Source organism: Ischnura elegans, chromosome X, assembly GCF_921293095.1.
Source record: "Ischnura elegans chromosome X, ioIscEleg1.1, whole genome shotgun sequence".
Lineage (NCBI taxonomy): Eukaryota > Metazoa > Arthropoda > Insecta > Odonata > Coenagrionidae > Ischnura > Ischnura elegans.
Window position 1 is genome coordinate 505,993 of NC_060259.1, and position 12,126 is coordinate 518,118.

Here is a 12,126-nt window from a genome sequence, read left to right on the forward strand (position 1 = left end):
TTCCTCACCGCGAAAACTTGAAAGACCGCGAAATCCTAAGTAGTTCAGTGAATGCTGGTTTGGTTAGTGAGTTTGGAGGGCTGGGGGGCAAACTCTCTCACGTGCCCTCCCCCTATATCCGCCTATGGGCATGCACATTGCACATTCCTAAAATTTTCCGGTTGAGAGGTCTCCCATTGAGAGGGCCCCCATCATGAGCTCTAGCCGAGGGCCCCCAATCACCCCACATCGCCCCTGAATGAGTTGCCTTACTAAATCAATGCTAGCTCCTAAAGCGTAAAGGCTGGGACACAATCAACGCTAACGTGAAACGGTTACGGGAACCGGGAGAACGTGAGACGGGGAACGCCACTGAGCGGTCACAATTGACGTTCCCGTGGCCGGAAAGAAAATTGACTAACGCCCGCGCAGTGGTTTTGTTTGTGGTCTTCAGTCTTTTCGTTTGTGTGTAGGAAGAGTTTTTGAAGAATGTTCGAAATTGACGAGGATACGGCCATGTACCTTGGTATCATGTTAATGACATCAGGGTACATGCTGTACAAAAGAAGAAAACGGTGGTACAACAGGAGGTGGTGGGTTAGGCCGATTAATCAAGATCGGGAGCAACGAGGGGCATATTCCAACATTTTCGCGGCTATGCGGACCATGGACGAGGAGGAGTTTTTTAAATACACAAGGATGAGTCGAAGGCAATTCGACACATTAGTGAAACTCTTGACTCCGTTGCTCAAGAAAAGAAGCCAGAGGAAAGCTCTTTCCGTTGGTCAGAGACTGGCGATGACTCTTAAGTAAGTATTTGCGTTATTACGTGGCAGTCTTCTCGTACCTATAATTGTGATGTTTATATTTATACCGTGTTAATTTTAACATTGACAGATACTTGGCACATGGAGGTAGCACAAGTGCACTGGGGTGGGAGTACTACGTGGCTAAGTCGACTGCACAAAAGGTGCTGAAGGAGACATGCCAAGCCATTTGGAGAGCTCTCTCTCCAAAGTATTTGAAGAGACCTCAGGAGGAAGACTGGCGACGCATTGCAGACGGCTTTCATTCAAAATGGAACCTCCCCAATTGCGTTGGTGCTATTGACGGCAAGCATATTGCCATACAGGCACCCAGCAATGCTGGAAGTTTATTTTTTAATTATAAAAAAACGCATAGCATAGTGTTGATGGCTGCCTGTGATGCTGAATACAACTTCACGCTCATTGATATTGGAGCATATGGTTAGTAATTTCTCAGATCGAACCAAATGTTATAAAGATGACCCTGTTGCCGTATCATCAACATTCACCCGCAGTGGTATTGAAATATATTTGTTAATTTCAGGTTCCCAAAGTGATGGAGGAATATTTTCAAGGGTTATCGGTAGAGCTGTGGAAACAGGTGACATTGTTTTCCCTCCTCCTGAGGTAATTCCAGGTATGGCCCAGGAGATGCCATATTACCTTGTGGGAGATGCTGCCTTTCCTCAACGGAAGTGGTTGATGAGGCCATATCCTGGAAGGAGCCTGAGCCTGCAAAAATCAATTTTCAACTACAGGCTCTCTCGGGGCAGGAGAACGATAGAAAATGCCTTTGGCATTTTAGCTTCGAGGTGGAGAATTCTTAGAAGTGTTATGGTTGCACAGCCTGACACTGTGGAGGCATATGTGTCAGCTTGTGTGTGCCTTCATAACTTTATCAAAAGTGAAACTTGTGGCTCAAGATTTTATTGTCCCCCAAATTATGTTGATTCCGAAAATAATGGTGTGGTGAATGAGGGAAACTGGCGACTGGAGATGGCAGCATTGAGAGGTGTTGGGAGATTAGGGGCCAATATAGCCACCAGGGTGGCATATGAACTCAGGGACATGCTGGCTAATTATTTCATTACAAGGGAGGGAGAGGTACCTTGGCAATATCACAAGGTAACCAGCATAAACTGATATAGTAGAAAATGTTATGTATCCACATATCCCACATCATAGTTACTTTCTATTTTATTCTGCCTCAAAATAGGCAACATAGTCAAAGAAATGTAGGGTAGAGTGGGCCACAATGAGATTTTTCAAGTTTACCAATGCTTTTCGTTTTATGTTCTAGATTTAGGGTAGCAGAGGAAGGTACATTGTATCAACTGGAAAATAATAATGTGAATGTTGTCTCATTGTAGCCCAATATCCCCTGCATTTATTTTACTATGTTCACTATTATGAGGCAGTGGTTAATTTTTCTAGTGTAGCATTGCTTTTCGTTTCATTTTATAGATCAATGGTAACACAGCAAGGTACATTGTATCCATTTGAAAATAATAATGTGAATGTTTTCTCACTGTGGCCCACTATCCCCTGCATTTATTTTACTATGTTGACTATTATGAGGCAGTGGTTAATTTTTCTAGTGTAGCATTGCTTTTCGTTTCATTTTATAGATGAATGTTGACACAGCAAGGTACATTGTATCCATTTGAAAATAATAATGTGAATGTTTTCTCACTGTGGCCCACTATCCCCTGCATTTATTTTACTATGTTGACTATTATGAGGCAGTGGTTAATTTTTCTAGTGTAGCATTGCTTTTCGTTTCATTTTATAGATGAATGTTAACACAGCAAGGTACATTGTATCCATTTGAAAATAATAATGTGAATGTTTACTCACTGTGGCCCACTATCCCCTGCATTTATTTTACTATGTTGACTATTATGAGGCAGTGGTTAATTTTTCTAGTGTAGCATTGCTTTTCGTTTCATTTTATAGATGAATGTTGACACAGCAAGGTACATTGTATCCATTTGAAAATAATAATGTGAATGTTTTCTCACTGTGGCCCACTATCCCCTGCATTTATTTTACTATGTTCACTATTATGAGGCAGTGGTTAATTTTTCTAGTGTAGCATTGCTTTTCGTTTCATTTTATAGATGAATGTTAACACAGCAAGGTACATTGTATCCATTTGAAAATAATAATGTGAATGTTTACTCACTGTGGCCCACTATCCCCTGCATTTATTTTACTATGTTGACTATTATGAGGCAGTGGTTAATTTTTCTAGTGTAGCATTGCTTTTCGTTTCATTTTATAGATGAATGTTGACACAGCAAGGTACATTGTATCCATTTGAAAATAATAATGTGAATGTTTTCTCACTGTGGCCCACTATCCCCTGCATTTATTTTACTATGTTGACTATTATGAGGCAGTGGTTAATTTTTCTAGTGTAGCATTGCTTTTCGTTTCATTTTATAGATGAATGTTAACACAGCAAGGTACATTGTATCCATTTGAAAATAATAATGTGAATGTTTACTCACTGTGGCCCACTATCCCCTGCATTTATTTTACTATGTTGACTATTATGAGGCAGTGGTTAATTTTTCTAGTGTAGCATTGCTTTTCGTTTCATTTTATAGATGAATGTTAACACAGCAAGGTACATTGTATCCATTTGAAAATAATAATGTGAATGTTTTCTCACTGTGGCCCACTATCCCCTACATTTATTTGACTATGTTGCCTGTTGTGAGGCAGTTCATTAATAACATTTCCTTGTATGATTTTCATTTTATGTTTAATACATGCCTGTCTACCAGATCTGCTTATAGTTATTCATTATTGAGGGGACAATTATTGTATAGAAAACTTTGACTCTACTCTTAGTCCTCAAAATAGCAAATACATTCTTTACTCATTCTGTTACCTCAAAATGCTGGTAATCTTCTTCATTCAATTGTCAGATGATTAGTACTTTAGGTTTAGGGTGCTAGAGTTAGCTGCAAAGTTGTATGGGGACACACAGATGCTTGTACCATGCTACTGACATCCACAAATGATGCCATAAAGCAAAATTGGGAAGACTTCTACATTTTATGGTTGATAATTTGCAGAGCGCAGACCACAAGCTATTAGTAGCTCCTACAGAAAATAAGTGGCAGAAATACACTGAGAGAAATGGAAAACTGGTTAAGAATTGTGAAGGATAAATATCAAAGGCAATCAGGCTTCTTCATTCGTTTGCTGAGCATTGATTTATTGGTCTTCAAATGAATACATAACTTCCAGAAGTTTTCTTTTAGCCTGATTCTGCTGCTTGCTCGAAAGCCTTCTTAAATTGCTCAAAAGGCTACGGCAAAACAAGTCATTCTCGTCTTCCTCATCCTTTTTCGCCTTCTTCTCGGAGAGGTACTTAGAAAATCCTGAGAGGCTGCTGACAAGTGCAGTCTCCAGGTCAGCTCCCTGCTTCCTTTTCCTCAAACTAAAGGTATCGGGGGAGGGAGAAAAAGACTGAGGTGTATGTTCAGGGGAAGGGGAGCCAATTGAAATAGTATCAGGTGATGGTGCGGAGACAGGGATGGTTAAGGAAGCAGATGAGGGACTAGAAGATTCTGTAAGCTCGAATGAAGTGGGTGAAGAAAGAGGTAAAGAGGGTTTAGGAGAAGGTGGTAGTTCTGGGGAATCAGAAAGAGTGAGCAGAGGGGAGTTAATAGGGTCCCTGCAGTTGCCAAAGGTCCTGCAAAGTTGAAGCAAATGACATAGATAATGCTCTCATATCGCTATGTGATTCATGATTTGTCATAATTCATTATAATACAGTAACAACAGGCATTTGTCATAGATTACTAAATCCCACTCACTTCCGAGCCCTGATAAATGGCTGCAACCACATCATTGCCTCCTTAAGTGGCCATCCCCTTCTTGGCATTGCACCAGAGCCAGAGGGTAATCCACTAGAATCCGCCTTTAACTCGCGGACAAAGCGATCACGAAGGGTCCCCCAACGTGAAGAGCAATCCTGACCTGTAAGAGATATGCATGATTTGATTAGATTAAAAGGACCAGGAAAGAGAACATGAAGAGTATTTAGTTTCCAGTAAATTAATGAACATCAAACCCCTCTAGAATATTTAAGATCTAGTAAAATTGGTCGAAAATGCCTTGCATTGTGGTTAATATAATTATCATATTTTTTATCCAGAAGATCATGTTACAGAGTGCCACAAAACATGGATACAGAACATGCCATTGAAGTTAGGCAACCAAAATATATATTTCCAAAATGTACATAGCATCATAATAGGGTCACGTGCACATATTAATGTGACTTGGTTAAGTTATCATGAATATCTGATGAATATCTCCTGATTTGTCCTGAGCCTATGGAGGTTGAGCTGTGTTAACATACACAATAAAAATATGTATAGGCATGGTACTATGAGAAGTTCCAGCTCAACAAACAGTGGTCAACATGCATCTTATCTTCTTCATTTACCCATGATTGCTCTTAATGCCCTCTTCTGCCGGAGAAACTCTTGGCTTAGGAAAGTAACTGCTGATCCCCAGAATATATGGCATAATTGACTATACTCAGGAAGTTAAAATTAAACAAGGTCATAAGTACCCCATGGGATAGAAAGTTTCTTAAAAACCTTAGTCCATACAGGACCACATATAATTTTACAGATAGATTGTTGACATATAAAGACCAAGTTCCAGTCTTCAATGATCAGACCCATGAATTTTGTTTTAGTTGTTGGACAGAGATGGAGATTTTATAATTCTTAGTGCTTAAAGGAGTATAATTATTTAATAGCAGTAGTTTGTTTTCAAGATATTCAAATTTAATCCGTCGGTTGCACTCTATTTCCAAACAAAACATCATCTCCTGACTACAGCAATGATGTTTGATCACATTGAGAGATATGCTGAAATCCTGCTCAACTATCTCAATAAGTACTCTGACATGCAACAGACTTGATTATTTTTATTTATCTACCAAAAGAATTCACACATTCAGAGGTACCTAGTAAAGCAGGTTTTTTCAGGATTTTCATGCTTGTATACCATGCGATGAGCACTCGACGAAATCTTATTGCACTAGATCACATTAATACAAGTTCAGGACGAAAAAAAGTCAAAAAGACTTGGAAATTTTCATGACAAGGGAGGGACAAAAGTCACACATTGGGGTATGAGATAGCTAATATGCTGGAAGGATGAAGATGATCACACAGTCTTGCTAAATATAACCTACATATTTGCATGCCTGATGCAGTTGATGACAACATTTAATGATGAGATCTCTCTTCAAATGTTTAGTTGTGGTGAGAATGTAGTCACTACATTCTCACCACAACTGTCAGAGAAGGATAGTCATTTCCTACGTCATAAGCTATATAATCAACACCCACTTGTAAATGTTTGTTAGTCTTACACTTGCTATTGAGCCCATTTCTTAACTTCTTAAAGAGCATGGTGATGATAAAAAAACATATATGCATTCTAGGGTATATTTGCTTCAAGTTATTTATGCTACTAACACATTTATGACACAAAGCATGTATAAGTATTTAAGTTTTGCTGATAATTGTTACCAATTCAATATATCTGTATTACAGCTATTTGAGAAATCTAGGACGTGTAACAACTATACGACCCAAAAGGACCAATGATCCGTTTTTTTGTTTACAAGAAAGATAGCGAATCGACCATTGACTCCAATGGTAAAAATCCTCCAGTGAAATGAAAAACTGCCAAGAAGTAAAACAAAAATTAACTTACCACTTGCTTTCAAGACTTCACCTATGGAAGCCCACACCCTGTCTTTCAGGGAAGTGTCCCGGAATTCCTTTCTGCTCCGGTCATACAACACCGGGTAGTTTTTTACCAGATCAATTAGTAACTCGTCATTCTCCATCTGAAATATAAAAATGGATGTAGTGCAAAATTTCGATACATTAATTCCATTTTATCCATAAATACACTAAATTTCAACCTCACTTCACATGAAACTCGCAAAACACATTAGGAAGTAGCTGTGAAGAAAAGTTGTATTAAACAGCATCCAAGTGCTATTACATTAAAAGTACATTATCAACGCGTCATTTTGTAAATAGCCAAACAGGAACTCAAAATGATGTACTAAAAAAAAACTCAACGAAAGGAATTTTGATTTTCGAACGTAAAAACTGTTAATTACGGGCTGAAAACAATGAAAACTTAGCGTACGTCAGTACTACCAGATATGCGTTAAAATTATGTGTTTAGCCGATGAATTTAAGAGTGTTTGGCACATCACCATGGGAAGATAGCATCTCGAAAGAATTAATATTTTCTTCAGTAAATAATTGCCGAGAGGGGGACGATAGTATGCATGTAAATTAAATTAATTAATGGCTTACCTTAAATGAATCCTCTTCAGCTCACGTTGCACGACAACAACAACTGGTATATTCAGCAATGGGCGCCAAAAATGCTGTATCGCTGTGTGATGCCGTAGATACCTTTCTCTGCCAACAGGTGGCTCCCATTTTCGGGTTCCTCCGGCTCTTCTGATTGGCTTTCCGTGTACGGGACACGGGAAGAGATGAAAGTTGCCCATCTCTCGCGTTTACGTACTCCCCGTAAACGGTGGTTGTGTCCCTTCCATAAGCTTTCCCTTCCGCCATCTTTTTACCGACTCCCGTTAACGGCTCGCGTCTCACGTTAGCGTTGATTGTGTCCCAGCCTTAACACATAAGCAGTACAATAGCGACGCCATTAAATGTCATTACAAGCAAATAACATTATGGCAACCTTGTGGCAGCAATAAAATCATAACAAAGCTATGGTTTAACACTGATAAGGCCTGCGTTGAAGAAAAGGAATACATGCAAGAAGGTGCTCAAGCCGGAATGATTATTAAAATATAACAGGTAAACTTACCTTAAACTACGATGAATTCCTATTTTGAGCATTAACTGCGCGAAGTGTAGCACTAAAACATTGCGGGTAGAAACGTCTTTGTTTTGTTTATACAAGTCGTCACAGGCAAACTTTATAGCTACGTCTGGCGGTAACGAGGAAGTTATTCCTTAAATACACACAAATTACACAAGCAATATAAAAGCGAGTGAATGGCAGAGAAATATACAACGATTGCCATTAGAATAAATTCCCCTGGACCGGGAACCGAACCACGGTGTTAGGCCCTCGCGGTCCACCAAGGATGGAAACGCGAGGGAGAAAGGACTTCCAAGAAGCCACAACCGGTTGAGAGCCTCAAATCTGCGCTAAAGCTGCGCAAAGCGGTATGCGTAACAGCTGGTACCATGAGCCTCGGTATGATTTCCACGAGAATTAAAGAACCTGGATAGCGTAGTGGTCTGCGCAGTGACCCGGAAATCCAAACGTCCGTGGTTCGATTCCCGGTCCAGGGGAATTTGTTCTCATGGAAATTCTTGCAAATATAAAAGCGAGCTTATAGTTTCAATGCAAATCATGACAATCAAACCAACGCAACGCCCAAACGTAGCATGAACATCATAACGTACGTGTGAGTGAAGAGTAACATATTTAACCCTTTCTAACCGAGAGCTGTTTCTGGGAGAAATCAAATTTCAAGATTTTTCATTTGGAAAACTTGAAAATTTTACACTCAATGATAATTACCCTGCCAGCTGAATATTTAGTCGTTAGAGTTTACAGTACAAAATACTATTTAGTCTAGATATCTCCTAAATAGAGCTGAAAGTTTAAACATTTTTGATGTTACTTAGAAGCAAAATTGGGTTATAAAGTGTTAAGCTGCGTTACCGAAGGAGATTCAATAAAAGAAGGGATATACCGTTATATAGATGTTATGTACCGTAATAGATACTAATGAACCGCTTAAGCTCACGTATACTGGCCGACTGAATGCCCTTCGAAATAAAACAAAAAAAGGCGAAAGCATATGCCATGCTATTAATAAACACATTTAAGTACAAAAAAAAACAACCTTTTGCACACCTGTCCACACTTGATTCTTCACTGTGTGCAACAATACTCGCTTTGTAACACAAGAGCTTTCACGGCGTAAATCCTGACATGATTAATTATAATAACACAAGTATTAAGGCACGTATTCAAATACATCTGCATCTATATTACCCCGTAAGTACTAGGACACCAACCGTTGACAAAATTAAACGGAATGCTATAACGAAGTTGCACCTAGCATTTATTAAAGTCCTTTATTGATTGGGAGATAAACAAATATCCATACCTATCCCTTAGGCAAAATATCTCTCTCAACCCTTCATAACCCAGGGCTGATTCTGGGAGAAATTGTACTTCAAGACTTCTGATATTAAAAATGTGAAAATTTTATAATTATTTATTATTATTGCGGCAGCTACATATGTCGCCATTAAAATTCACAGCGCAAAAGAGCACATAGTTTAAATCTTTCCTGAATAAAGCTGAAAATGTACACATGTTACATGCTACTTAGGAGCAACATTGGGTTGTAATGGGTTAATTTGTCGCTCCTATCGGACCTATAAATTCAGTGAGGTTCTAATAAAATGTTCTCCGTCTCGCTCTTAAAGATATCTATTACGCATGGTTAAGCAATCAAATCCTGGCGCACGGCCTTAGAGTTTCTAGCGGCTCCCACCCTAATTCGTTTAACATCTGTGTAACGCTAATCTTTTAACACCTACATAATTATTCTGTTATACGTCCTTCATCACCAGCCTCTATACCCAGAGAATTTGAAATTTCAAAAACATTCGGCGAAACATCTCTCATAATTTATCGTTCCTGGTTCCACTGATTCCGGATTAACTGTGGTACAGCTAACCGAGTAAAATTTGGTGACATTCGAGTCGCAACACTTTAGTCGGAAAAAAATTCATGATATGTTCAGGCTTTTTACCATTGAAAAGTTTAAATAAAAAGGAGGCAAGCATGCATTCCCTCCTTGTTTTAGTTTTAAGCCATTCTATCTTAGAAAAATATGGTTAGGAATACATACAATAGCATAAATGACAGATCATCCTTGTACGCTGCGGCTATTTCATCGCGCATGATTAATTTAAATAATTCAGACTCTTGCACTGTAATTTTTCTATATTTTCCTCCCATCAGGGAGAGGGCTCAGAACTTTATGCACCCCCCTGGAGAGAGTGATCCTTTGCCACGTCCCTCGCTGTGATCAGTGAAAATTCTTCACGAATGCCAAGTTTGGAATCTGCGGCTCCAAACCTCACTGCAGTGTGTGTCGTGTACAGCCCCCTCCAACTCGGCTGTTACGCCGCTAGTTGGCTGGCCCCAAAATCCTCCCACGTTATTCAATTTTTTTAGTTCGTTACAGAGTGGCACTGCGAGCCTGTCGCGCGCCCAGTATCGCGTTGCTGTTACATTCATTTCAATGGTGAACCAGCGAAGCTCATCACTTGGAAGATGTGTTATATTGCTGAAAAGCTATTAAATTTGAAGATGGATCGTGCATCGCGCTTTTGATATGTGTCTAATAATTCTACAAGATACAGGAAAACCAGGAAGGAATGCTGAGCTGAAAATAAGTTTTTTCAAAGCAGTGGTAAGTACTCAAAATGCGGTGGGTTACCGATGTTAGTTTTATGGCTCTGTTATCGTTAATTTGGTAATTTTTTCGTGGTTTTAGATCTCAGTGACCTCGTTTTTTAGTTGAAAATATGTGTTATTCGCTAAGAATAAATTAGCGGTGCAAATAGATAGCGGAAATACTGCAGTATCTGCAATGGCGGCTTTGTTTACTATTCCATGCATGCCCTTTCTCTTGTTTTTAAAGAGGATTTGGCAAAGCATCCGATATTTATTTACGGAAATTTTTATTTTTTATCTTCGCGGGAAATCAATGGTTCATGTTTTTCACATAATACCGAAATAATATCATGCCATGTTGCCGTGGAGGCATAGTTCCATCAGTTTTTACTAATTGTGTTATTGTACTTAATTACAATTGTATAACCTCGGTGGTTTCGTAGCTCGCTTTGCAATTAATTGATGGCTTTAGATATTTAGTGAAGAATTTTGTGTCAGTACAGAAAGAGGAGGAAAAATATCGCTCCACCACGAATTGAAAACTTGTATTATTTCATTCCTATTAGATACAGTTGTGCAGTGAATTTATGTTTTTATGATCATGGTGAAAGTGTAAATGTGCATCCTACTCTAGTTTTAGGACTTAATGACAGTGAAATTATAATGGTAGCTTCTGTTATCTGGTGGGATATCATTTATGGCGCCCTAGCGATAGTTATGCTTGCATCCATGCTCATTTTATGCAAGTATTGATGTTGTTTAGCGTACAATTATATACACGGACTAACGGTGATCCGCCTACGGATGTTGAAATATAATTAATTTCATATTTTTTTTACTTCTGTGGATTTGCTGCCATTGCAGTTTAGAAATTGTTGTAGTTGTAAACAAAGTGCAACAACAGTAATGTGGTCATGATATTTTTTGCTGAAAAGGGGCAGGGGTTACTATCTGTAATAAAAATGGAAGTCATGAGAATAGAGTAAATGGTGGTAATATTAAGAATTGAAAGGATGAATTTAGCTCTTGATATTTGCAATCGAAAATTTGGCCCCACCCTTTCATTATGATATTTTTCTCGTGCCTCAAAGCCTCACATTTTTGGTGTGACATAACCTCGTGTAACGCCATTATTAGCTAACTGTGGAGATTTTTCGTGGTAAAAGTACTGTCATTCCACATTTATAACTGATACGACCTATAGGATTGCAACTCATTTTTTTAATATATTTTTTAAAATTTTGCCTAATTTTGAAAAATTTCTATTTCTAGGCGGTCATTCATCTCCAGATCTTTTTTTGAAAAGTTATACCGCCACAACCGTGGAAAACCCTCAAATCTTCATGAACTTCGAGATTTATTTACATTTTTCACACTTCCAACCTTTGCCCTTATCCTTTAAGCTCGCCTGTACAGTGTTAATGATAGTGCTTGTGCTTTCATGAATAAATGCATTTTTAATTCAACAACAATCACTTCCTTCAACTACCGTTCCCAGACGTCCCCTTTTCCTTTACATTGGTTGCTGTTTCGGTTGATCTTGTGATGTGTATTTCGGTGACTTTCTTGGGTTAAGAATTTAGCAAGGTGTTTTTGTTGTGCCTAGTCTTAATTAGGGTTCTCAAACGTACATTTTCCATTTCAGAATAACCCTTAAGTCTTAATCCAATCTTAATATGAGTCGTTATGTGAAGCTTTCAGTAATTAATTTTGGGCCAGTTTTTCTCATTGCGGATCTTGTAATTTCTGAATCGGAGATAACCGTATCCTCGTAGCTACCAGTTTAGGATTGCCTGTTTAAGGTGACTTGACTTGG

The 12,126-nt window shown here is 38.7% G+C and overlaps 2 protein-coding genes across 2 annotated transcripts; one reads left to right on the forward strand and one right to left on the reverse strand.

Moving 5' to 3' along the window:
• The first annotated feature begins 410 nt into the window (after window positions 1-410).
• Window positions 411-3,578, forward strand: LOC124170988 (protein ALP1-like). The gene is made up of 3 exons (XM_046550097.1): window positions 411-788; window positions 877-1,226; window positions 1,330-3,578. The coding sequence occupies exons 1-3, from the start codon at window positions 469-471 to the stop codon at window positions 1,926-1,928; spliced, it is 1,269 nt and encodes a 422-aa protein (XP_046406053.1). The 5' UTR covers window positions 411-468; the 3' UTR covers window positions 1,929-3,578.
• A 430-nt stretch (window positions 3,579-4,008) lies between these two features.
• LOC124171388 lies at window positions 4,009-6,824 on the reverse strand. Its single transcript, XM_046550558.1, has 3 exons — window positions 6,543-6,824; window positions 4,619-4,781; window positions 4,009-4,494 (listed from the first exon to the last, which is right to left on the reverse strand). The coding sequence occupies exons 1-3, from the start codon at window positions 6,676-6,678 to the stop codon at window positions 4,014-4,016; spliced, it is 780 nt and encodes a 259-aa protein (XP_046406514.1). The 5' UTR covers window positions 6,679-6,824; the 3' UTR covers window positions 4,009-4,013.
• Window positions 6,825-12,126: the final 5,302 nt, after the last annotated feature.

What these genes read in the sequence shown, in the direction of transcription:
- LOC124170988 (XM_046550097.1), top strand. Translation starts at nt 469, where the DNA reads ATGTTCGAAATTGACGAGGATACGGCCATGTACCTTGGTATCATGTTA. An exon ending in AGACTGGCGATGACTCTTAA is followed by an intron (nt 789 to 876) that starts GTAAGTATTTGC and finishes TAACATTGACAG; the next exon opens with ATACTTGGCACATGGAGGTA. An exon ending in CATTGATATTGGAGCATATG is followed by an intron (nt 1,227 to 1,329) that starts GTTAGTAATTTC and finishes TGTTAATTTCAG; the next exon opens with GTTCCCAAAGTGATGGAGGA.
- LOC124171388 (XM_046550558.1), bottom strand. Translation starts at nt 6,678, where the DNA reads ATGGAGAATGACGAGTTACTAATTGATCTGGTAAAAAACTACCCGGTG. An exon ending in TGAAGTCTTGAAAGCAAGTG is followed by an intron (nt 4,782 to 6,542) that starts GTAAGTTAATTT and finishes TATCTCTTACAG; the next exon opens with GTCAGGATTGCTCTTCACGT. An exon ending in CCATTTATCAGGGCTCGGAA is followed by an intron (nt 4,495 to 4,618) that starts GTGAGTGGGATT and finishes TCAACTTTGCAG; the next exon opens with GACCTTTGGCAACTGCAGGG.